Source organism: Myotis brandtii, unplaced genomic scaffold (genome assembly GCF_000412655.1).
Source record: "Myotis brandtii unplaced genomic scaffold, ASM41265v1 scaffold793, whole genome shotgun sequence".
NCBI classification, from domain to species: Eukaryota; Metazoa; Chordata; class Mammalia; order Chiroptera; family Vespertilionidae; genus Myotis; species Myotis brandtii.
Genome location: NW_005371193.1, coordinates 1,411,175 through 1,438,148, shown reverse-complemented (window position 1 = coordinate 1,438,148; position 26,974 = coordinate 1,411,175). Strand labels below are relative to the sequence as shown.

General features: G+C 46.4%; 1 protein-coding gene across 1 annotated transcript in view; it reads right to left on the bottom strand.

Moving 5' to 3' along the window:
• The window catches only part of FLVCR2 (feline leukemia virus subgroup C cellular receptor family, member 2), a 56,501-nt gene that overhangs the window by 5,118 nt on the left and 24,409 nt on the right, over positions 1 to 26,974 (bottom strand). Inside the window, exons 2-9 of the mRNA XM_005883592.2 lie at positions 21,508 to 21,649; positions 16,637 to 16,774; positions 7,275 to 7,342; positions 5,960 to 6,063; positions 2,117 to 2,227; positions 954 to 1,059; positions 694 to 805; positions 57 to 112 (exon numbers count right to left, since the gene is read on the bottom strand). Of these exons, the coding sequence (XP_005883654.1) occupies positions 57 to 112; positions 694 to 805; positions 954 to 1,059; positions 2,117 to 2,227; positions 5,960 to 6,063; positions 7,275 to 7,342; positions 16,637 to 16,774; positions 21,508 to 21,649 (837 nt within the window). The remainder of the gene's footprint in view (positions 1 to 56; positions 113 to 693; positions 806 to 953; positions 1,060 to 2,116; positions 2,228 to 5,959; positions 6,064 to 7,274; positions 7,343 to 16,636; positions 16,775 to 21,507; positions 21,650 to 26,974) is intronic.

The following is a 26,974-nucleotide window of genomic DNA, read 5'->3' as shown; positions in this document are numbered from 1 at the left end:
TGCCACTTCCTCAGTCTGCAACCCAGATTTCAGCCCAGCAAGCTCCCAGTACATACATTCTCGGGAAATTCCATGTTCGCTTTCTGCCTCCGTAGATCTGCCTTGATGAGTGCTGAGGTCAAGGGATTGAGAAGGAAGAGCAACAGAGACACAGAGTTATCAAGCAGACTAATGTTCAAGTTCATCCCAGAGAGGGAGCCCTAATTGTCCTAAGGGCCACAGGTATCCCGGACCTACATCAGATATTCCAGGGAGCTAGGGGCACACCATCACCCACCTTGTGAAAGCCTGGAGATCGTGGCTGTCCCTGACAGCCAGGAGCCAACGACAGTGGCCTTATATTTGCCAGAGAGTTAGCGAACGTTGCTCTAATCCTCACAAAAATCCCCGTTTTACAAATTAGGAAACTGAAGCTCCCAGATGTTGGTCCACTTGCCCAAGGTCAAACAGCTGTGGAGGTTAGTATCACAGCCTGGGATTCAAACAAGGGCCTTTCTATCTCCAAAGCCCATGCTCATTCCACCAGAAAAAACATGTGATTGCCTCCCGGCAGATTTCCTGACAAGCCCTTCCCTCCGTCCTGTGTATGTAATGTGTACTCCCGGTCTGTACAGTCCATCAAGACACTGGGTCCCAAACTGCCTCAGCCCATGAGCAGCCGGAGCCTTAACTTGTCCCAAGGCCCCAACTCACCAGTGAGGGCTGCTCCAAGGGCGAGGAACACACACAGAAAGATGTTCCCGGGCATGGGGCCATAGTTTTCAATTATCTGGCCCTGGGAGATGGTGAAGATGATCCCAAATACCTGGAAAGATACAAAGAAGACTGGGAACAAGGGCCCAGACAACTAGCCCACAGAAGAGCTGAGCTGCCATAATGCAATGCCTGCGGCCGCCAAGCAAAGCAGAGAACAAAGAGCCCCTGCTATGGGGCCACCACCAAATAAGACCTACCTGGGCAGACACGTTGAGGAGGCCAGACGATATGCCTTCCGATTCTGGGTATGTCAGCTCCACAGCAAACTCAAATCCCAGTGGGAGATAGCCAGTCATAAAGAACCTGAAGGCCAGACAACAGAAACAAGGTGATGGAGACCTTGCAGAACAAGGACAGAGAGCCCACCTCCTCCTCGTTTCTACCCATCAAGACATACTGGGCTCTTGAATGATCAGGCCACCCCCTAGATGGCCAGACCAAGGAAAGAGAGATCCTGCAGGCCAGGAAGAGGTTCGTGGGTAGGCTTTGTCCTCAGGAGGCCTTTGTACTCAAAAGCTCTTCTTCTTGCACATCCAGCCACCAGTGGCAGACAGGGTCAGCATTTACAGAAAGGTAGGATGCCTGGGGTGTTCAGCCCTCAGCTGAGAGACTCTGTCATGGGTACACAGACCCTACGCTGGGAGTGGGAAGTCCCTGGATATAGAACAGCATCTCCATGACTCTGTGGGACCTGGAAGAAGGAGCTCAAAGTCCTCCTTATTTCCCCCCAGAGAGTCACCAGTCACCAGCTGACTTTCACACACACACACACACACACACACGTACTGCCCACAGTAAATAATGGGGAGGTGATGCTGAGCAGAGACCCCTGTGCAAGAGGTATACTTTCTCATACAACAGGTCTAGAAATTTTCAATTCTAATGCCTTACATCCGCACCACACTTTTTGCTGTTTTCACATCTGTTATCTCTCTCAATCCTCCAACAACTCTACAAGGCAGGCCACTCATCTTCGTTTACACATGAGGAGACCGGGGCTCAGAGTGGCTAAGTGACATGCCTGTGGTCTTTAAGATAGTCCGCAGTAGTCTGATTAAACCCAGACTTTCCAGGACCCACGTTGTCCGAGGCAGAGCTCAAAAAGACTCTAAACATTCCCTAACCTCCCAAGTCTGTAAAGAACACAGTGCATCCCAACAGCACGGGTGGGTCTGGAAGCCCCAGGCGGCCTTTTGAAGTGCTACCAAAACAAACAAGACCTCTGGGCACCATTTCCACATCTCCTCCCCGGGTCAGTGAGAAGGCAGCAAAGGGATCCGTATGACATCCTCGGATGTCAGCAGCTCTAGGAGCCACGGGATGGTGCTTTCTGGTTGAACATGTTAGAGGTGAAACTTACCCCATTGTGCCAGCGGTGACGAACACTATCCACAGATGCTGGAGGGGCAAGGTCAAAGTGTACACCACCATGCCCACCAGAGTCATGACATACACCACCAGGGTTGTCTCCCTACAAGCAGAGACAAAAAGGTTGACTCATACACTTCTGACTTTAATAGGACCATTTGTTCGTTCGGTCATTCATTCATTCATTCTACAAGTATCTATCAGGCACCTGCTCTGTGTTCAACCCTCTGCTGTGTGCTGAAACATCTGCTCTCATAGGACACCGAACCAATAATCACACAGATAATTATTTAATTGTATGTGGTCACTGCTACAAAGGGTAAGACCAGGAGTGTAATGAAGCCATCTTGCTGCAGGTGTGTTCTCCTCCTGCAGACCCCTCTCAACAACAGCAAACTACCCTTCGACTTGTCAGGTCCTACCCACAGCAAGAAGGGCACACAAACAGGAGGAACACCAAGCGTGCGGGACTACCCCGGAAGCCACCCAATTCTGCATGTCTACTTCACCCAGGATCCCGCGACAATGCTGAGAAGTGACCTAACTTGTAGTCTCTCTGTCATCTCTACATTCTTCCTGCTGCCACTTGCACGGGTTTTCCTGCTGAATCTGAATTACTCCAGACAGCAGGAACTAAACGAGAACATTCTCCAGCCCTGAACTAAGTGTGTGACGCCCAAGTGAGAAAGCCCCGCCCACTCCCTGTCACACTTCCCTTCGTCTGTCCCCTCAGAAGGACCATCAGCAATGAGCTGGTCTGTTTCAGGCTCACCCAGCGTGTGCCCCTCCCCACACGTCTCCCATGGCGCCCACTCTGGACTCTGCTGGGGCCCTGACTCCTACTCCTCTCCTTGCCCTACTTATTGCAGGGGAGCAGCTCTGCGTACACCTCTTCCCTCCTGCGCTGAACATCAGGTCTCTGACGATGCAAGTTTAAAGCCTTCACACATTTCTCCTGAAGCCATAAACCTGGTGGGGGCATCTGAGGACGGATACAATGGTAATGTCAAACTAATACCTACAGCTCTTGGGTGCCAGGAATTCTCTAAAGCAGCGGTTCTCAACCTGGGGGTCACGACCCCTTTGGCGGTTGAACGACCCTTTCACAGGGGTCGCCTAAGACCATCCTGCATATCAGATATTTACATGACGATTCATAACAGTAGCAACATTACAGTGATGAAGTAGCAACGAAAATAATTTTATGGTTGGGTCACAGCAGGAGGGACTGTATTTAAAGGGCCAGAAGGTTGAGAACCACTGCTCTAAAGCATTTTACATTCATTTATTATTTCACTCAAACATAAAAGCCCTGAGAGAAATGTATGACTATCCCTACTTTGACAAATAAGAAAACTGAGGCTCAAGCTAGTTAGGTTACTAGTCTAAAGGAACCCGTTGAACAAATGCAGCGTTGGGACTTGGACCCGAAGCTGGGATTGGAACTCTGCGCTCTTTCCTCTATTGCACAGAGGATGCGAATACTCAGCGTGGCTGCAGCTTTGGAAAAGCTCGCGGCCAGAGCCTATAGGGGATGCCCCTCCCACCCGGCACTTCAGAGCTGCTGCGGATAGAGGAGCTTTGTCCTTCCTCCGCCCTGCTCCCCTCATCTAGTCTGACCCACCCTGCAGGAAGCAACTTCATGAACACCATTCTCTCTCGCTGACACCGCCCCCTCATCTTTCCCCAGGTTTGTTCAACCACGGCTTCATCTCAAACCACTGATCCATCTAGAAAAACTATCTGTAGTCCCAGCCTGAAGATAAAGGGACCTGACCACCTCATTTCCAGCCTCCAAACCAGGACAGGACAAATCTGAGGGCCTCAGGGAGAAACGGACAGGCACCGAAAAGACTGGATCACAGTTTTCGCTGGTCCTTTCTCCCTGGGGAGTAGTGCAGGGAGTGGCTGGTGCTGCCTGCAGGACCTCGGCATCGAATGGGGCAAAGGGACTGGTGGTATCGAGGTCCTGAAGGGTCCTCTCCAGCCCTTTCACTGTATTTTCCTCTGAATCATCTGCTGCCCACATTCCAGCCTTAGCAAAATTCCTCCTCCTCCTCCTCCTGCCACCGAGCAAGCACTGCTCTCCTGTGTGGCTGAAGCAAGCAATTGACAGATGAGAGAGACGAGTGGGAAGCCAAGCTCCAGCAGCAGTTAATTAAGCCCAGCCAGGCCTTCGTCATGTTTAGCCAGGCAGACACATCACTGTGGATGGACTCAATTGGCCTTTGACTAGGGCAGCCACAGTGAGACCTGGTCTGACCAGAGCTGCACAGAAGTGGGTTTGTGGGGCAGAGAACAGGTCTGCCACTGTCTTGTCGCCTCCAGACACTGGGAACTTTGGAGGCCTTGTCAAAGCAGCCCAGAATGCCGCCCTGACCCAGCGCAGGGCAACCCTGGCAGCCGCCCTGCTGGCCAGCATTAATTGAGCACCCAATGCATGCAGAGCGCTGGAAAGATGCAGTAGCCCTAGCCAGTTTGGCTCAGTGGATAGAGCGTCGGCCTGCGAACTGAAGGGTCCCAAGTTCAATTCCGGTCAAGGGCACATGCCCGGGTTGCGGACTCGATCCCCAATAGGGGGCGTGCAGCAGGCAGCCGATCAATGATTTTCTCTCATCATTGATATTTGTATCTCTCTCTCCTTCTCCCTTCCTCTATGAAATCAAGAAAAATATATTCTTAAAAAAATATATACAGTAAGAAGAGAAGAATGTTGTGCCTATTTTATTCAGTCTTTTTTCTGAGCCTGTCTATTGAATTTGAGGCATTTGACACAAATGCAGATTGAGGCAAATGCAGATTCCCCTACTGAACTGGCATCCATGACAGTGGAGTCCACAAGTGTGTATTTTTAATAGCATCCTGAATTAGTTTGACATACACTAAAATCTTTTTTTTTAAAAAAATATTTCTTTATTGATTTCAGAGAGGAAGGGAGAAGGAGAGAGAGAGAGAAATATCAGTGATGAGAGAGAATCATTGATCGGCTGCCTCCTGCACACCCCCTACTGGGGATTGAGCCAGCAACCCACGCATGTGCCCTAGGCCGGAATCGAACCTGGGACCCTTCAGTCCACAGGCTGACGCTCTATCCACTGAGCCAAGCCGGCTAGGGCCTTTTTTTTTTTTATTTTTTTATTCTCACCTGAGGATATGTTCACTGATTTTAGAGAAAGAGATAAACATCCATTGCTTACATGCTCCAACCAGTATGTGCCTTGACCAGGAATCGAACCTGAAACTTTGTGGTGTATGGGACAATGAACCACCCGGCCAGGGCTGACATACACTAAAATCTTAAGAAGACCACTCTGGGCTCTTAGAAATGCTCTGGGCATTCAGACCCAAAGCACATCACAATATTTACCAACAAGGTACAGTAGAAGCAATTGCAAGATAATACACTGCAAACCAAAGTAAGCACAGAGCACCACTGATAAGGCCATGGGGTCCAAGGGAGCCCTGAGAACAGGCCAGTGGAATCACTCCCTCATCTCCACCCTTTGGGGTTTCCACAAACTTTCCAACTGCTGACATTTTTCTACATTCATTGTCATTTCTCCCCCACCTGTCCCTTGCACAGCTATACTTGGGAGAGTGGTACTGGGCTAGGCCTCATGTCCTTTATCTCTAATCTCGCTAAGACCCCCCACCGGGCAGGTATTGTTTCCCTTGTTTTATAAATGAGGAAAATGAGGCTCAGAGTAGATCAATGTGAACCACCCCCGTGACCACTCAGTTGCCGCACCGAAACCTTTGGAGCTGCATTGCTAAATGAACGTGTCATTTCAAAATGAGACCCCCAGTTCCCAGTCCGAGAGGAAGAATCACTTACTTGTAGGTTTTGGACCTATCCAGCCAGATACCTGAGATCATAGCCCCAAACATTCCTGCAATGACAATGGTCAGGCCTATTCTTCCAGCATTCACTTCTTCCCCCTGGGAAAGAAAACCACAACCCCAACGATCAGCCAGCGACAGGACAAGGCCCAGGCAGAGCACAGTCACCACGAGGTGAGGGGCAAAGGCAAGGAACTCAGGCTCCATTAGACCCAGTTTTCAAACGGTATCAGGGCAGCCCTGTAAGAGGCTGCCAACGGGAAGAAAATCCTCCCAACAAAATATAACCCCAGATGTGGGTGCCTGATATCGGATGCTGGGGTGAGCCAAATTCTGTCCTTAGAACCACTTTGAGGAAGATTTTTTTTTAAATGTAATCCTTATAGCAACTCTTTTATTTATCATTATTCCCATTTCACAGATAGGTAAAATGAAGTATGTATATCCAAATATCCCATACTTAGGTGTTTTTGAGCTATTAGTGCCAAGAGGAATGGTAAAATAATAGTGATATATTTGTGAGCCCTTACTTTTATGAGCCAGGCACCATGCCAAGGAGTTTACATCATTCTCCCATTTGATTCTCATAATTCCCCACCATAAGGTTAGGAATCAGTACTCCCCATTTTTCAGATGAAGAAACTGAGGCACAGTGAGATGAACCTATCAGTCCAAGGTCACGAGGCATTTATTAAATGCTGAGCTAGGATTTGAACTCAGACCTGTCAAACTCCAAAACTGGAACACTTAGCGGCAGTGACCACCTCTGTAACTACGCGACCCTGGTCCTTTCACAGAAAGGTTAGACCTGGGATTCCTGCCTCCAGGATAGTCAGTATCCCATTCCCCACATCCAGTTCTCACTGGTTCTGGAAGCATTTAAACAATACTTGCAGTTGAGTAACTGAGAGTGCAAAATTAAACTTTGCCCATATTTTACAAATTAAATATTTCAGATGTGACTCCAAATATTTATGTTTACTTACTCTGTTGTCAGGTGGCATGCTATGTGCTCTATGTATAGATAACATATATAAATATACACATAGACACACACAGTATTATTTACTTTCTAATCCTAAAAATAACCTTTCAGTAAGTAATTATGCTCAGAGACACGAACTAGCTTGTCACACAGTTTAGTGCCACCAGAGCTGGGATTGAGACCCTCCAAATCCCATAAGCATACCACCGTACCCTGCTGCCTAGAAGTGGGGGATCCAAGGGTTAACCACTACCCCAGCTCCTGCAGAGACAGACTCAGGAACCTCATTCTCTCCAGGCCCCGCATGCTTAGGGGACTCCCTTACCGGAAAGTGCAAGATCACCATGCGATTCAGCAGAGTGGACAAGGCATAAAAAGCCCCAGTATTCAGACCTAAGGAGGGAGGGAGAAACACACAGCGTTAGGGCTGGCCTTCTGCGGGGGCCACTGCTAGCTCCTCCCCCCAGCAGGTCAGGAGGTCGGAAATCCTCGTTCTCATTGCCACTGTGAATGGTGTCCTCAGAGAAGAAAAAAATCCAGGGAGTATGAGGCTACTCTGCAGGTTTTTCTCCAAGAAATACTCCAAAACAACCAAAAGCAGCCATTTCAACCTGGCCCTCTGGTCCCTTTAAGCCTGCTCTAGGTCCTGGGAAGCATTTCTCCCACGTCAGCATCATCCACAGCCCTTTCTTAAGCCCTTGGCTGGATGTATGAGGTAAGCGGAACTACTGGACACCTTCCACCTCTACCTGATGACCTGTCCCCTCTCCAGACCTCTGACCCCTGACACCACTCCCTCTGCAGGTGGTTTCTCACCTCCTTCCCCGTTGCTCCTTCAGCTTTCTTCTCAGAATCAATGCCACACAAAACCTTATATGTGAAACCAGAAAGGACCCTAAAAAGCATTTAGTTGCCTCTTCTAATTCATCGACTCGTTCAACACATAAATGGAAAACCTGGAATATACTGTTAGAAGCTGTGTCCTTAGAGAATGAGGTCATTTGTCCAAAGCCATATAGCGAGTTACAGTAACTATGAGATGAGACTAGAACTGACCCAAAGGAGAAAGGGCCTCCTGCCCTCCCTTCCTAGTAACATTCATGATGATGATGATGATGATGATGATGGTGGTGGTGGTGGTAACGGCAGCAGCACATACTTGTGTGCTAGACACTGTTCTACGCGCCTTAAAATCCTCCCAACAACCCTAGAAAGCAGCTGGTGTTATCTTCCCCAATTTATAGATGAGAAAAATGCACAGAGTTGAAAATCAAATACACCAGGAGACCTTTTAGTTTTTTGTTTTGTTTGTTTTTTTGTGTTGTTTTTTTTTTTTGAGACCTTTTAGTTTTAACTAAACGTCGAGACTCATAAGACTACCACTGACACTTGACATGAGATGCACTTAGAAGGGACACAGCTCTCTAACAGGGCAGCCTTAGGGCTCCTTTTCAATGGGACCAGTGCACAGAACCCCAGCCATCCAGCCATCCAGAAGCCATTCTCGTTGGCCCGCAAGGTGATGGCTCAGTGCAGGAAAAGGTGGCTGTGGCAACCACTCTGGTTTAACACCTGACAGGAGCCACGACTGCTTGCAACAATGCCATAGGCATAGCTTCCAGGGTCCCCATAAAGGACAGGACAGTGAAAGAGTCACTAAACTCAGCAAAACACAAAGAATGGCTTCTTATCAGATATGAGAAGGTCTCCCAGTCCAGCTGTAGTCATTTTTACCACAGAAGGCATTTTTATCATAAGCAGAGTTGCATACGTGCAGCGGACTCACTCCCTTTTTCAGGTTCCCAGAAGAAGGATATACAAAGTGAAACGAAGATCAAATTCTCATGCAAAATGAGAAAGGAAGTTTTGTGTGCTAGTCCCACAATCACACGGGTAGTAAGTGGCAGAGCTGGATTTCAACCCAGAGGGTATGGCTCTAGAGTCCTCATTCTTTTTTGTTTGTTTTGTTTTGTTTGTTTTTATTGGTTTGAGAGAGAGGAAGGGAGAGGGTGAAAGAGAGAGAGAAACCTCAATTGATACCCTTGGGATTGAGCCCACACCAGGGTATGTGCCCTGATCAGGAATCCAGCCAGCGACCTTTTGGTGCATGGGTCAATGCTCAACCAACTGAGCCACACCAAGTCAGGGCTCGATCTCCAGTAGGGGGCGTGCAGTAGGCAGCCGATCCATGATTCTCTCTCATCGTGGATGTTTCTATCTCTCTCTCCCTCTCCCTTCATCTCTGAAATCAATAATAAATAAATAAAAATCAATAAAAAAAAAACATGTTCGAGGGTGAGGATTAAAAAAAAACACAACTGTTCAGATCACCCTGTGAGATTACTTTCCATAGAACCCATTTTCGTACACAACTTTGAGGCTCTCGAGGACTTCTTAAGCAATAAGCATACTCACCTAATCTTTACACCACACACCCAGCCACTTGGAAATTCCATTCCTGAGTCCAGGGGACCCACAAAAGGACACATTCCTTAAAAGGGTGGTGGGGTGGAATGTGGGCAAGGAGAAGAATGAAAGTAGCCCCTAGTCCTGCTCCTCACACCTCTCGGCCCCTCTCAGCGTATGGTCCGAGCCTCACACTGCAAGGGGCAAGATAATGTTCCAAGTCACACTCAGCTTAAGGTTTGATGGCTACTCTGAACTTGGGTCCACCTGGAATGAAGAAGGAGAGCAAAATCCACAGGAAACAGAGGGAAATTATCCAGGAGTGAGGCAGGATAGAAAGAAGCTAGGAAAAGCTCCCGACAAGTGAAATGAGTAAGTAGGAGCGGACATCACAGGTCGATAAGCCACTAGGTCCTCTCATCAGAGCCCCCAACTCCAGGCATAACCAAAGGGAAGACAGCTATGGCAGGAAACTCCTGTAGTGGCCGAAGAAGTCAACAACAAGGCCTTGCTAAAACCAAATCAATCCAAAATGGAGGAAAAATTGACCAGAGAAAGGCCCCAAAGCTCATTATATAATCACTAGAGGCCCGGTGCACAAATTTGTGCACGGATGGGGTCCCTCTGGGTGGCCTGCAGGGATTGGGCCAAACCCCGCAGTCCACCGCGCCCTGCAGCTCCTACCTGCCGCTCCCGCTCATCCCAGCCCCACTGTGCCTGCCACAAGCTCACGCCCAATCAGTCCCAATCTGGAGAGGCTCCCGCTGCCACAGCAGCGCTCCCCAGCCATAGGCCCTGCGTCTGGTGCCCTCCCAAGGGGAGTGGCCTGTGGGATTGGCTGAAACCGGCTCTCTGACATCCTCCAAGGGGTCCCGGATTGCGAGAGGGCACAAGCCAGGCTGAGGGACCCCATCGGTGCATGAACAGGCCGGGAGGGACAGCGGGAGGGCTCCAGGGCGTGTCTGGCCCATCTTGCTCAGTCCCAATGGGCCGGACCCCAGCAGCAAGCTAACCTACCGGTTGGAGCATCTGCCCCCTGGTGGTCAGTGCATGTCATAGTGAGCGGTTGAGCAGCCTTAGCATATCATTAGCATATCAGGTGTGGGGTTAACATGGAGGCAGCAGGGGTGGGAAGGGACTTCAAGACTGTGAGAATGACCCGTAACATACCTACGTTAGAGGTTCTCGACCCTGCTGCAAACCAGAATAGCCTAGAATGCTTGCTAATAGCAGATTTCCAGGGACAGACCCAGAAATTCAAATTCTGGATTTGAATATCCAGGAGAGAGGCATGGAAATCTTTGCATGCATTCAATCGATCACCCCAGGGAATTCTAACAACCAATCAACCCTTTGATTGGTTGTTCGGTTGTTCTGCCGTTCGGTCTATTTGCATTTTATTAAATAGGACTAGAGGCCCATTGCACGAAGAGATTCGTGCAATAGGCCTTCTTTCCCCTGGCTGCCGGCACCGGTTTTCCTCCGGCACCTGGGACCCAGGCCTTTGGTCCAGCTGCAGCGAGGCGAGGCTTGGCTTCTCCGCTGAGGCTGCAGCAAGGCTTGGCAGCAGAGAAGCCAAGCCTCTTCAGTCTTCAGTCTTCGCTCTGGCGCCTGCATATGCAAATTAACTGCCATCTTTGTTGGGTTAATTTGCATACTCATCTGATTGGCTGGTGGGTGTAGTGGAGTGACACCAATTTGCATGTTTCTCTTTTATTAGTGTAGATTATAATGACACCACAGGTAGAGGGGGACTGAGAAGGACAAACATCAGGGCACTTTCGGAACAGGTCATATTAGGAACAAGACCCCGCTGCCCCCCCCCACCAAAAGGCGGAGTCATAATTTGGCACCACGAAGTTCAAAAACAACCTGACCCTTGGAAACATAAACTCTGAAAAACTGACTGACCCAGTGAGCCTGCATCCACTCCGATGTGTACTTTCACTTCTTTCGCCATGTTTGGGGGAGCAGCAGATGGCAGCAGCTGTCCCAGGCTCATCCCGATCCTGCTTCCAGGAACCCATGTCCTAGCCTCTTTTTCTACCTAAAGAAAACTCCTTTCACTCTCACTTGGACTTGTTCTTGAATTCTTTCCTGTGCGAGTCAAGAACCTGGAGGTCCTGGACGCTGCCAGGACAATCTGGTGAACAAGAGGACTGGGAGCAAAAAAACCCACCTGAAACACAAGAGCTGGTTGAGCTACACCACTACTTTCATGGGGACTCAGTGCTTTAGGGAAATCAGTTCCAGATTATTATCAGCAGCTGGGAGCTTGTTAGTCATGCACATTCCTGTCACCTCCACAGACCTGCTGCAGCAGTCACTGTGGGAGTTCTGTGATCTATGTGTCAACAAGCCCTCCAGGTACTTCGGATAGTGCTCAAGTATGAGGCCCACTGGCTTAGCTAGACTAGTCTAGTTTTTCGATAGCGAACCCCCACTCAAAGGCAGCCAGGAGAGGTGGGGGGCAGGGGAATGGGGCTCACCCTGGGAGGCTGCCATTCTTTCCAACTGTTTCTACAGGAATTAGGAATTGGGAGCATATTATGTATGGTTTCTGAATCAGTCTCTAGTTTAGCTGTCTCTCCCCAGCAGAGTTAAACAGTACCAGTCTACTCCACCGCCCAAACCAAGGGACTCAGCGTCCCACAAGAAGGGCAGGAATGAAATACGTGCTCTGCTCTGTGCTTGAGTGCCTCTTATAGGAATACAGGTGCTATATCTGGGCATGTATAGCTCCAGCAAGTTAAGCCTGCTGGGTGAGGGCCATACTCCTATGAGCAAATGTGATCTTCCCTAAAAGGCCTGTTCATTCCTGGTATCATTCCCCAGAGGAAGTACCAGTCCCTGAGGGGGAGGGCTTTAGGAAGGCAGAAAGGACTCGTCATCACTCTGAGTCTCTCCTTGTCAAGAGTAGTTTTTTCAAACTGTGGCCCAGGGACCACTGACATTAGAAGTCCTCAGAGTTCAAACGTGCAGACACGTGGGCTCTGCCCTGGGCCTACTCTAGCTGAATCTCCTGGAATGGCGCTAGAAATCTACATTTTAACAAAAACCAACCAAACAAACAAAACCTGGACATAAAGGGCCTTGGGAATACTGAAGATCAATGGCCAGGCCCAGGTCTCAGGTGTGGGGTTAACATGGAGGCAGCAGGGGTGGGAAGGGACTTCAAGACTGTGAGAATGACCCGTAACATACCTACGTTAGAGGTTCTCGACCCTGCTGCAAACCAGAATAGCCTAGAATGCTTGCTAATAGCAGATTTCCAGGGACAGACCCAGAAATTCAAATTCTGGATTTGAATATCCAGGAGAGAGGCATGGAAATCTTTGCATGCATTCAATCGATCACCCCAGGGAATTCTATCATTAGGCAAACCTGGAGAACACTGATCCTAGGTCCTATCACATAGGCCATGTTTTTTTTTTCCTCCATTGATTTTTTTCAGAGAGAGTGGAAGGGAGGGAGAGAAGGAAGGAAGGAGGGAGAGAAGGAGGGAGGAAGGGGGAGAGAGAGGAACATCAATGTGAGAGAGACACATCGACTGGTTACCTCCTGCACGTGCCTGACTGGGAGTGGGAGCAAACTGGCAACCCAGGTATGCGTTTAACTTGATGGCCCTTATTTTATCTCAAAAAACTACCTCTAAGGGTGTGGCCAGACCCTATAGGGACATTCCTCTGAAGCCTTCACTGCACTTCAGTTCTGGGCAGCGGACTCAGTAGCTTTTGTTCCCATTCAGAGAACTCCAATGAGAAGCAAATGTTATCAATAGCCATCCCCTACCCAGGCAGCCCGGAGATGGAGTCACCGCTAAGGCAGAAGTGAGGGCAGGAGCATGGGGGGCAGTGCAGGGCTCACCCTGGAAGGCTGCCATTCTTTCCAAAGCGAGTTTAAGGAATGGGGCTCAATCCCCAATGCGGGGGGGCATGTAGGAAGTAGCTGATTGATGATTCTCTCATCATTAATGTTTTTAACTCTCTCTCCCTCTCCTTTCCTCTCTGAAATAAATAAGAATATACTTAAAAGAAAGAAAAGAAAAGGGCCCTGCCAGCATTGCTCAGTGGTTGAGCGTCGACCCATGCATCAAGAGGTCTCGGGTTTGATTCCCAGTCAGGGCACATGCCTGGGTTTCAGGCTTGATCCCCAGCGGTTTGGGGGCAAAGAGTGTGCAGGAGGCAGTCAATTGATGTTTCTCTCTCTCTCTCTCTCTCTCCCTTCTTCTCTCTTTAAAATCAGTAAAAACATATTTTAAAAAATGTGGGAGGGGGGGAGTAGGGGGGATTAGAAAGACAAAAGATGGGTGGAGGTGGTACACTCAGTAACTGACACCAAAATTCAGACCTCCCGTTCTTTATGCGCAAGTCTGAACTCACCGGACCAGCGTTCAAGGCTCTTACTCTGAGGCCAGCCATGTGCTGAATTTATAGAGGTTTGTTTTTGGTTTTGTTTTTTAATTTGGAGCAAAGATAGTGGGAGAAGAAAGCAGAGATTCTCGGGTGAACTGCCTTTACATGACCTGCAAACCTTAAAGAAACACACACTGAGGCTGTGACCCCATCATCCCCAAATCCCACAGATGGCTGGCCAATAGGATGGTCCTGCTTCCCAAACCCTCAAACTCTAGATCCACACCCTAGAACAGCAGTTCTCAACCTGTGGGTCGCGACCCCTTTGGGGGTCAAACGACCCTTTCACAGGGATCGCCTAAGACCATCGGAAAACACATGTAAAATTACATATTGTTTTTGTGATTAATCACTATGCTTTAATCATGTTCAATTTGTAACAATGAAAATACATCCTGCATATCAGATATTTACATTACGATTCATAACAGTAGCAACATTACAGTTATGAAGTAGCAACGAAAATAATTTTATGGTTGGGTCACAACATGAGGAACTGTATTAAAGGGTTGCGGCATTAGGAAGGTTGAGAACCACTGCCCTAGAAGAAAGCAACCCCCGTGTTAACTGGTCTGGAGAATTCAATCTGAGGAAGAACACACTCCCCAGGATACACCCAAGGCCACCTGGGCAGTGGGCTAAGAAAGGAGCCCGGCTCTGTCTCCGAGAGGCTGGGTTCTGCATGAGGAGGCAAGATGCCGTTGGTTAGAAAGACAGGCTCAGGCCTCAGACGGACAGAAGGGTATATCCAAGCTCTGTTGCTTGCTAGCTGTCCGCTGGTGGGCTAGGAACGAAACAAGGGCCTCGGTTTCCTCGGGTATAAAATGGAATAGAGTTAAGGACCTGTGTCATGGGTTTGCTTCAAAGATTTAAAGAGATAATGCATGTAAAGCCCTTCACAAGGTGCCTAACACACAGTAATGGGCTCAACAAGTTTTTTTCTTGTGTTTACACTTAAGAATTATTTCCTTGTTTGGCAAAGAGCCTTGTCTCCACGTCCAATTCTCTCCCATGGAAATTAGGCTTGTGGTTCTCTGAGTTGAGTACAGACATCCAGGTACCCCCAGGCCTTTGAGGAAAATGTTAATAAATCCTACCCACATACAACAGAGTCCAATGCTTCGGAGACTCAGAAGTGAATTGCTTTGCCCATCAACGCACATGAGCCAGCCTATTCTTATGGATGCATGCAGAGATATCCTAAGACCTGAGAAGCTTGGAGAGAATGAGGCCTGGAGACCCGAGACCTTGAAGACTAATCTAGTTACCTAGAGCTATTCCAGATGAGAGGTCACTGAACTACGTGTGTGCCAGAAACACTTAGGCGTGCCTCTCTACCCAGAAATGATGCCACCTCTTATCAATGCTTTATCAGATAAACACTTTGAGATAAAGGGCATTGATAAGCCTAACATGAAACCATGGCACAATTTTAGGAAGGACCATAGGCAATTACTAGTGTGTAACAAGCATCAAGCAGGCAGGAGCTGGAGTTAGGCAAACCTGTATCTGAATCCTGGCACTTAAAAGCTGTGTGATCTCAAGCTAGTTAGCTAATTCCTCTGAGTTTCAGTTTCCTCATACGTTAATTGGGGATAGTTATAGTATCTACCTGACGTGGGTGTGGGGGAAGTTAAATAAAAGCATATGTGGAAAGTCTTGGGACATCGTAAATGCTATTGTTGCTATAAAACCCATGGCTTATGAACCTAGAGAGAATATAAGGTTATAGTTAACTGAGGTTTCACCAAGAATAAATCATGTTAAACCAATCTCATTTTTTAAATACCTGTAGAGTTATTGAGCATGTTATACATTTGTTGACTCTTGATTTTAAACTAACTAGTCGATTAAGTGGTCAAATGTAAGACGGAGAGCAGTCCAGTTGGGTGGATCTGTTTAATGGAATGCCACGAGGTTCTGTTCTTACCCTTGTCTGATCTAACATTCTTATTAAAGGTTGGAAAAAAGATGCAGAAAACACCATGCTGGAGAGGCAAGCCAATACACCAGCATGAAGATTAAAATTTACCTTACCAAAAGCCAACAAAACGAAATGAAAGAGGCCCTAGCTGGTTTGGCTCAGTGGATAGAGCGTTGGCCTGCGGACTGAAGGGTCCTGAGTTCGACTCAGGTCAAGGGCACTTGCTCAGGTTTCGGGCTCAATCCCCAGTAGGGGGTGTGCAGGAGGCAGCCAATCAATGAGTCTCTCTCATCATTGATGTTTGTATCTCTCTCTCCCTCTCCCTTCCTCCCTGAAATTTATAAAAATATATATTTTTAAAAAATAAAATGAAAGAGGATATTGTCTTACATTCAAATAAATACAAAAGGAGTCCATGTTACAAGATGAAGGAAGACTGGTGGAGGAGTGATTCCTATGGCAAGACTCATGCTTGCATGCATTTATTTATTAAGAGTCATTCATTCACTCAATAACTATAGCAGTATCCACTCCAGGCCAGCACTACAGGTGATGAAAAGACATAATTATAAAGATGAAAAGACATATAAATCTCTGCTCTCAAGGAGATCCTTGTCTAGTGAGAAGACAGACCTGGACATGGGACAGCACAGCAAGACAGGAAAGATCACCTAATGCTGCTTTACAGCAGTGATACCGAAATAAGACGCGGAGGATCAGCAGGCATTTGCCAGATAACCCGACACCGGAAGGAACGCTTTTCTAGGTGGACTCTGCAGAACCCACAAAGGCCCTGAGACAGAGCTGACTGTTCTGGTTGACCCTCGACAATTACTTCGCATGCACATTTGGGATCTGGAAAAAGTCAGATGCACAGACACATCAGGCCTCTTGCCTCACATTCCCAGCTCAGGTACACTCCCGGACACATCTGCATCTTACCATAGGTGATGATAAGCAGCTTGAAGTTGAGGTTTTTGAAGAGCCGGATGATGGGATTTAAGTACGAAGTTTCCGGTACTAAGGAATAGCTCAGGGATTGGGCCCTGCTGGGAGGATGTTTAGGCTTCTCCTTGAAGACTGAAAGGAAAGAAACAGAGAGATCACTGAACATCCCTGTGGTTACAGCCCAGCAGAGTTACACACGGACAAGAGCTGGCTCCATCACCCGAGAAGGAGCTAGGACTCAAAAGGAACGGTTTTCTAGGTGGACTCTGCAGAACCCACAAAGGCCCTGAGACAGAGCTGACTGTTCTGGTTGACCCTCGACAATTACTTCGCATGCACATTTGGGATCTTCAATGAAATCCTTTACAGCTTCCTCTCTTGAAGCTGCTTTTCACTGTCTATGGCTGAGCGTGTGGTCTATTGATTACTTTTTCTTAATGACCTCTGGATGACTGCAATAATTGGGGCAGAGTTCAAGGATCAAGGAGTCCCATAATGTTCGGGGCAGAAACATAATATTGGGGACTAGCTATTAGTTATAAGAAATAAAATAAGAAATATTAATCATGCTCTGTTTACCATGATTATTTTGTTTTGATTAAAGAAAGCACATTCTGGAATATAATGACCAACATAAACTGATGAACAAAAATAGATCCAGACTATCAAACCTCAGAGGGAAGGCAGGGGAGCAGGGTGGGTGGGGGGTCGAGGTGTAAGAGATCAACCAAAGGACTTGTATGCATGCATATAAGGATAACCAATGGACACAGACAGTAGGGGGGTGAGGGCATGTGCTGGGGGGTGGAAACGGCTGGGGAGAGGTCAATTGGGGGAAAAGGAGACATATGTAATACTTTAAACAATAAATAATTTAAATTTAAAACAAACAAGAAAAGAAAGAAAGCATATTCTAACCTGGCTGGGAGTTGTATGCTCTGGGACATGGGAGCTAACATTGGAATGCAGTCCATCCTCCTGCCCCGAGAACTGCCCATCATTATGGAAAGATTTACAACCTTGTGGCTGAAGCAATCTAGTCCCGGAGGCACCTGCTCTTCACAACCTCCAGCCCCTATTTCCTGTAATCTGGTCCCGGGGTGCCCGGAGGCACCCACCCTCTGAGATACCCCCTCCCCAGCCCACATGACTTATAACCTGCAATTATTATACCATGCCTACTTTCCCATGCCTATAATTCCTACTTTCCCACATAATCTTTGTCCTTCTACCCAATATAAGCAGCTGGCTTATGGGGAGGGGCAGAGCAGATTTTTGTGGATGACCTGCTGCTCTCCCATTCTGTCGGCATTACTGGAATAAACGCTCATATATGATTCAACCCTGTCTCTGCTTAATTGGCTCAAGAGGTGACAAACAGCCCGGACCCCTTGGTTGTCCAGTTACAATGAAAGCCAGGAAAAAAACACACTGCCGAGCACTGAAAAACACACAATAGTCACACATGGATAGAAAGGACATGAGAGCTGAGGCTTTAGGATTAGTGAGCCCAGTTCATGGCCTAGCACCCGAGCTCCTCCTGAGGGCGAGGAGACTGTATTGCCTGTGCCTAGCACATAGCCTGGCACAGGACAGTCAATACATATTCCTAAGTGAAAGGATCTTCTAGTAGAAAAAAAAAGGAGTCCATTCCTAGTTTTTAAAAATCTGAATCAGACATCCTCCTCACAGAGCCTTGCGCCTTGAGCAAGCATGTCAAACTCCCGGCCCACGGGCCGCATGCGGCCCACAACGAATATTTTTGCAGCCCAGCCAATATAACGGTATGTAAGAAACATTTTAATAAAAATTTCGTAACTTAACTTTTACAAATTCTGTTATACATAATTATCAATAACAAACGATTCAACGTTTGCTAATGACTGATTACTATAATCGTGTGGCATTCATTTCCCTCACGCGCCTTATGCGCAAGCGCACCATTTCTCTCCACTAAAACTAGCAGCAAATATTTTAGCAGCCGATTGCCACGTCATTAGTCTTGTACTGACTTGTTTTGTATGCGCAACAGGAAATATTTCACTTCCGGAGAACAAGAAAAATAGGTTTATGTGCGTTACGCTTATTAATTTGTTCAGTTATTCAGTGTCTGGTAAGTTAATGTTCAAGAAAAAAATATTAATTTTTATTAAAATATTCTATTATTTTGTGTTAACAATGACTCATTTATTTCAGCCCTTTGTATTCAGCATGTCTCTATCAAAATAAACCTACATTTCTATGAAAATTGAAGCTTTTGTTTTTTTTGCGGCCCACATAAACATAAGCCTTATTTATTTGGCCCTTGTTAGCCTTTGAGTTTGACATGCGTGGCCTAGAGGATTAACACAGCCTCCTACGGGAGTGGCTACTCTGACGTGAAGGACTGGGGCGGGGCAATGGGGAAACCATTCCTTTATATTCTATTTTCAGTACAACTGGTACACTCGATTTAACTGCATTGGTCGCTATTCAGTTCTCTGGAGAGCAGGTCAGTTTAACCAGTTTTTTTTTGGCTGAACTGGTTCCCCAATTGGGTCCAAGCAGGCACCATGTGGCCTCCCCGTCACTCATTCCTATTCCAGTTAAAGGAAGCTCTGGAAATGAGGTTTAATGTCTTGAAGAGCAAAGTCTCCCCCTCCCCTAACCCTGCCCCTTCACAAAACCCTCCAGCCCTGACTACAGAGCCCTGCTTTTTTCCTCCTTTTTTATAAAAAAGGTTTTTATTTTTAATCTTTATTGTTGAGAGTATTACAGATGTCCCCCATTTTCACCCCCTAGTGCACCCCCCACCCAGTTCCTCCCCACCCCATTCCTTCACCACCCTACTGTCTGTGTCCATGGGCAATGCATACAAGCACATAAATTCTTTGGTTGATCTCTTCCCAGTCCCTGCCCTTCCCTCTGAGATTTGTCCGTCTGTTCCCTGTTCCCATGCCTCTGGTTCTAGTCCATTTATCAGTTTATTTTGTCGTTAGGTTCCACATATAAGTGAGGTCATGTGATACTTGTCTTTCTCTGACTGGCTTATTTCACTTAGCATATCTCCAGAGCCTTGCTTCTTTCTTCTCCAGAAGTAGTCCTGGGTAATTTCCTCCTGGATGACTTCCTGCTGTTGGGAACCTCTCATTCACTGTCTTGGCTGTTTGCCTCCCCTTCCATCAGGGTAAATAAAGAAAGCAAGGCAAGGGATTGATCCCTGCCACAGCAGGTGCTTGCTTCCGATCAGATCTTTCAGTCTGTGCTTGATAATAAAATGCCAAAATGTAGACATGCTCTACCTCCAGGATTTCAGCTGCAAAGAACCAGGCCCTCACCTGCCACAAACACAAGAATCTGGAGCTGGGAACATTCCAATTTGAAACTTAAAGTCTGGCTGAGTAAGAGGATCCCTGGCTGGATTGCTCTTTCCTGCTCTCACTCACAGCTCTACAGCTTCTACCTTCCCAGGAACACCGCGTCCTCTGTCCGCGGCATCCTGCCTGCTCTTAGAGGCCTCCAGGCAGCTCTTTCTCAGCGTGGACCCAGGGAGGGAATGACAAAGGTGAGAACAGTTGAATGAAGTAGATGATTATAAAACTGACTCTGGAGGTGAGGCCAGAAGGAAGGAATGAAAAGAAACCTTTAACATGAGTGAGTGAAACTTTCAGATATTAGGAAGAAAACTGGTTAACCTTTAGACGGGTGACTAACTGAAAATGAAAACCTTTACTCTGCTGTTTCTGAATTTATCACTGCCCATATAGTATCACTCAGATTATAAAAAAGGATATAAAATTATATTATCCATCAGTTGTATGGTGATGAATGGTATCTAGACTTGTGCTGATGATCGCTTTAGAGTGTATACAGATGTCAAATTAGAATACTGTACACATGGAACATATAATAAAAGAATTTTTAAAATTATATTAACCAAATATCTCAGTGATTAAATATACCTTTATATAAAATGAATAATAGCTATCTGAGGTTGGGATTAACTTGTTCAAGGCTAAATTAATGGTCATGCTTTTGTATTTTCTAGATTTTTTCATAATGACAAAATATTACTCTTATAATCTTTTTAAAGAAAAGCATTAAAGTTGTGGTACCCAGGTATTCTCAGGTGAATCTATGAGATTATTAGTGTTTATTGGTTAATTCTGTTTTGTTTAGTTCCAGAAATTTAGAGTATGGCCTTACACAAGTTTAGGCTTAAATTTGATCTCTGCCACTTAAGGACTACTGAATCTTGAATAATTTATTTAACTCCCCTAAGTCTTCCTTTTTGTTAAATGGGACTCATAATGGTACCTTCACTCATAGGGTTGCTGAGGCTTAGGTGAGATCGAGCATGTGCTATCATAAGTGCTCATGGGGTTTCACCAAGGGGATCAGCAGCCTGACCATTAATTCTTGTGAGGTCATACGGGGAACAGTTTAATCACAATCAAACCTTTACTGAGCCACTAGCAAAGTGCACAAGACCAGCTAACACCCTATCGGGGGCAACTGCTTAGGCTAAAGCATTTGAAGACTATTAGAAGCCTGGCCTTCAGTTTCTGTAAGTGTCCACCATGTTCTAGAGCAGTGGTTCTCAATCTTCTGGCCCTTTAAATACAGTTCCTCATGTTGTGACCCAACCATAAAATTATTTTCCTTGCTACTTCATAACTGTAATGTTGCTACTGTTAGGAATCGTAATGTAAATGTCTGATATGCAGGATGGTCTTAGGCGACCCCCGTGAAAAGGTCATTCAGCCGCCAAAGGGGTCACGACCCACAGGTTGAGAACCGCTGTTCTAGAGCCATGTGCACAAGGGCCCCACCAAAGCCAGTAGAACCTCCCTACCTCCCCACCCCCAGCAGTCTAATGAACTTACCGATGATGACAAGGATGAAAAGCAGGGTGGCAACAGCTGCTATTATGTAGAACATGATGCTGATGTGGTAGGCAAGCTTGTCCTTGTCTTTGGAATTGGGTACCAAAACAGGAGGGACCAAGAACCCAATCGCAATTCCAACCTATAGAAGACAGAGAGAGTCAATTTTAGTTACCAACGTCCAAGAAGTGATGGCACAAATTTAAAAAGATTCCTAATAAGAAACACAATCCCAGCCCAGCTGGTGTGGCTCAGTGGCTGAGCATCGATCTATGAACCAGGAGGTCACGGTTGGATTCCAGGTCAGGGCACAGGCCCGGGTTGCAGGCTCAATCCCCAGTGTGCGTATGCAGGAGGCAACCAATCAATGATTCTCTCTCATCATTGATGTTTCTATCTCTCTCTTCCTCTCTGAAATCAATAAAAATGTATTTTTTTAAAAAAAGAAAGAAAAAGAAACACAATCCCAGTATTTCTTAAAAATTAAACAGGGACATTTCCTCCTCAAGATATTAGAGAGAGCTTTCTTTTTATTGACACCTCAATGCACACACATCCCTGACCACCCTCACCATCAATACCTATTGAAAAAAATTAAAGTTGGGACCCTGGCTGGCATGGCTCAGTTGTTTGGGCGTCACCCTGTGCATCAAAGAGTAGCTGGTCCAATTCCTTGGTCAGGGCACATGCCCAGATTGTGGGCTCAATCCCTGGTAGGGGTGTGCAGGAGGCAGCCGATCAATGTTTCCCTCTCACATCAATGTTTCTCTCTCTCTCTCCCTTCCTCTCTCTCTAAAAAATCGATTTAAAAAATAAAAATCATAGTTGGTGTTCTCAACACAGGATGGCTCTCCTGCAGCTGCACACTAATGAACAATGGTTCCTATACTCCAGTCTCCATGGTACAGTAAAACAAGGTTGACTTTTTTGTGTGTCATTTAAAATCTTGATTTCACTGACTGTTAACCAGGAGCTCAGAGACCAGCTTGGGGAAAGTTGAAAACTTCTACACCCTATAACTCCAACAGCTTGCATTCAGTAAGACTCAGAAGCCTGAAGTTATTACCACATTTACAAACATGAAAGCTTAAGTTTGTTGTGTAAATAATTTAGCTATTGACAAGGCATCTGTAGTATAAAGTCATATGCAATTTCATGCATCTATACACACAGGATATGGGCAAACTGGTTATGAACACACACACACACACACACACACACACACATCAACAAGTTAAAGCAGTGGTCGCCAACTGGTGGTCCGCGGACCACTAGTGGTGCGTGAGGTCCGAAAGGTTGGCGACCGCTGAGTTAAAGCATCTCATATTTGCCTTGGAGTTCAAACTCCATTTAACCTGACAGATAATGTGACTTGGATATGTTTCCAAGGTCAGAAATGCCTTGATTCTGGAGTAACTAGCTGTGACTCAACTCCCAAAGCCCTTCTGCCGCATGTCATAACAAAGCAGAAAATGAAAAACAGCCCGAGAACACAGGCAAGCTTCAAGTTCCAAGACTGAAGGAAGGTAAGTCCATTGTCTTCAGGTTCCACTTTTTCTTTATTTTATTTGAAACTGTAGGTAAGGAAGCAATTTGCTTTCATTCCACACTATAATGCCATTCATCAGGTGCCAATCTGCTGACCATCTTGATTGGTTTTCCAGCCTGTCAATTATAGCCACTCAGGATGGTCACTGGTGGTTCCTGGCTCTGGAACATTCACAAGTCATCATCTACAGGCCCAGTATAGGGTTCTTCCACTGTATGCCAATCTATAGTCAATAAGTCAAGCATCTTTAAAGCACCTACTATGTGAAAAGCATTCTGGTAGGTATTTTGGGAGGTACCAAGATGTATGTGGAGGGATGGGGGTGTGAAATAAAGATTAAAAGATAACACAAACAGTGACATTTGTGTGTTGAAATTATAGAATGTTATCATTTAGAAGTTCCTTTGTCATCCTTTATTACAGCAATTCTCAACCGGTGTGCTGCAAGAATTTTTAAAACAGGCAATACCTGACTATTTAGTCAGGGGCACTGACCTCTTTTCCCTTAGACTGTCAAAGAAAATATGACAACAGACAACACAACAATAGACGTTCGGTGTGAATGCTCTGTCTTGAATCATAAATACATAAGTCATATAACAGAGTTGCATATTATTGGTCATATCTATAACAAGGTTGGGTCTGATTAATTCTTGGTACTAAAAATCCTTATATACAAGTATAGTATTGACATTTGATTTTTTTAAAAAGTCACTTTGGAGCAAAAAGGGTAGGTAATTCCTATTATTATTATTATTGTTTTTATAAATCAATCAAAATTATACCTATTTTTGGTCATAGTGGCAAAAAATATTTTTGGTATGCTGCAGAATTTTAGTAATTAGTTTATGTGTGCCATGAGATGAAAAAAAGTTGAAAGTCACTGCTCTATTGCAACCTAATTATTAGAGGGCCAAATGGAGGCTAAGTGAGGTTAAGCTCAAGAGGTTAAGTGATTTGTACAGGGTCACACAGAGTTCTAGCAGATCTCTCAGCTTCTAGGAATTGGCTCCCTGTTACTGAGGTCAAAAATGTCCCCCTATTGGGTCAGCAGCTTTCCCTGTGGCAGACCTTCAGCTTAAAGACTTACTTTAAACTTGATCTCCCAATGACCTACTCTGAGGCTCACGCCTATGTCATTCATTTTAAAATATGTGTTTATTGGTTTGAGAGAGAGAGAGAGAGAGAGAGAGAGAGAGAGAGAGAGAGAGAGAGAGAGAAAGAGAGAAAGAGAGAGAGAGAGAGGAATAGAGAGATAGACACATCATGGATCGACTGCCTCCTGCATGTCCCCCACTGAGGATCAAGCCCACAACCCTGGGCATGTGCCCTGACTAGGAATAGAACCGTAACCTCCTGGTTCCTAGGTCAATGCTCAACCACTGAATCAAACCGACAGAGCACCCCATGTCATTCATTTTAAAATGAACCCCACACCTTTCTTCCTTTCCACGTCAACATTCCTCAGAGACATACAGTGGTTAAGGGGTCAGGCCTTAGGGCAGCGGTTCTCAACCTGTGGGTCGCGACCCCTTTGGCGGTCAAATGACCTTTTCACGGGGGTCGCCTAAGACCATCCTGCATATCAGATATTTACATTACGATTCATAACAGTAGCAACATTACAGTTATGAAGTAGCAACGAAAATAATTTTATGGATGGGTCACAACATGAGGAACTGTATTTAAAGGGCCAGAAGGTTGAGAACCACTGCCTTAGGGTCAGAAGGCTATCAGCTGAGCCTGTTTCCTTATCTACAAAAGGAAGATAACACTATCCAGTTACACCATCTAGCTCACTGGGTGTCCTGAGGAAAGAGCTCATGTGAATGGACCTTTCAGCAGAAGGCTTGACCCCAGACAAGGCCCTCACTCCCCAGCTGCAAGCCTGGCTCTCCCACCCTGCCCTCTCACACAGCCACGGGGGCCACCGCGACTCATAAGACCAACCCTGCTCCCCTGGTTAGCTTCCTCTTCTTCTCCTGGCTCCTTCCCTCTGCTCTTTTCTCTTAGTCACCCTTGACTCTGCCCTCTCCCATCCACTGTCCTTGGATGCCCGCTTTGAATCTAACCCCTCCCCTTCAGGCAACTGTGATCTCTCCTCCTGCATGATATATTCAGGTGCACGGTCCTCAGCACTTCACTGACCACAAAGTCCCCGCTCAAGGACCTTCTGGAGCCGCCTCCCCTCAGAGGGAGCACGAAGTCCAAACCCCTCAACCTGCTGTTCTTGCCTTCCTTCACCTAGTTCCAAGCCACCTTTCCAGGCCCACGTACTTGAGCCTGATGGGATGATCACAATTCCAACCTTTCCATCTTCTAGTCTCTATCTTTATCTGAGCAGTTTCCTTGCAAGGAAAGGTCTCCCTCTTTTAATTTTTGGGAGACCACCTCAAGGTCAGCTTTCCTTGATTATCCTAGCTAGGCATGATCTCCTTGCCTTAAACATCTCTACTCCTTTGGTTTTCAGCCATTTTTCTGGCATAATCTGGTGCCTGGTAAACAGAACAGGGGCTTCCTCAATCCCTGACTGTTGAATGAATGGGCTGGATCAGAAAAACATCACTTCCCTTCAGATAAGTTGGAACTGAGACCCACAGAAAGACATGGTTGGAAATTTAAATCTAGACAAGGCTCTCAGAGAAAGTTTGCTATTTAAAAAAACATAATTGAGGATCCATTTTTTTAAAATATACATTTTATTGATTTTTTACAGAGAGGAAGGGAGAGGGATAGAGAGTTTGAAACATCGATGAGAGAGATACATTGATCAGCTGCCTCTTGCACACCTCCTCCTGGGGATGTGCCTGCAACCAAGGTACACGCCCTTAACCGGAATCGAACCTGGGACCCTTCAGTCTGCAGGCCGACACTCTATCCCAGTGATGGTGAACCTTTTGAGCTCGGCGTGTCAGCATTTTGAAAAACCCTAACTTAACTCTGGTGCCGTGTCACATTTTATATATTTAAATGCCATTTAACAAAGAAAAATCAACCAAAAAAATGAGTTCACGTGTCACCTCTGACACGCGTGTCATAGGTTCGCCACCACTGCTCTATCCACTGAGCCAAACCGGTTAGGGCGGGGAACCTTTTAAAATCAGAGACACATGAAAGATAAATTTGGGTTCAATATAGATTTCCACACACTTAAAGCCCATCAACCTATCTGGGCCAGCTTAAAGCACACAGCCCGCCCCCCCAAGGTTATATTTATATGATGAGAGACTAGATACTTGTACTAGTATGCGTCCTAAAATCTCTATAGTCAATCGCAACGGTCTTGGAAAAGAGTCATCCAAAGCTAAGGTTTGCAGAGTACCACAGTTGAGGAAAACTTAAGCTACATAGACAAATGTAGGAAAATGTTACCATATAAAGGGTCGTTTAAGTCCATGCCAATTTTATGGGCACTAAAGTGCAGTATGCCTAATGTCCATCCCATACAAAAACGTGCCCGCATGGGACTGTGCAGCTCGGCACAGCACAGCCACCAGCAGCAGGGAGGCCCCCGCTGGGTCTCCCAGGACCACAGCCAGGTGGGGATTATGTGAGACGCTGGGAAGTGACTTCAGCCCTCACTGCCCCACTGTGTACTGGTGTGGGCATTTAAACTCCATAAAGATGGTGCCATTAAGGCACACATACATCATTCTCATCCTCTAAATACCTCTCCCTGTCTCTCCTTGATGTCACTTAGACATCTGCTTGTACCTCAGTGAGTAACTAATCTGAGCAAAATGATGCACAAACAGGGGTTCCAGGGCCCCAAATATAAGGGACAAGGTTAGCTGAAGGTGCTCTGCATAAAAGCCACCTTTGGACTATGGGGAAGGCTCAAGGGCTGTCCTGGAACTGAGCCTGTGGATACCTCAGAAACAAAGAGAACGAGGTGGCTGCTAGGGCACTGAGACATCT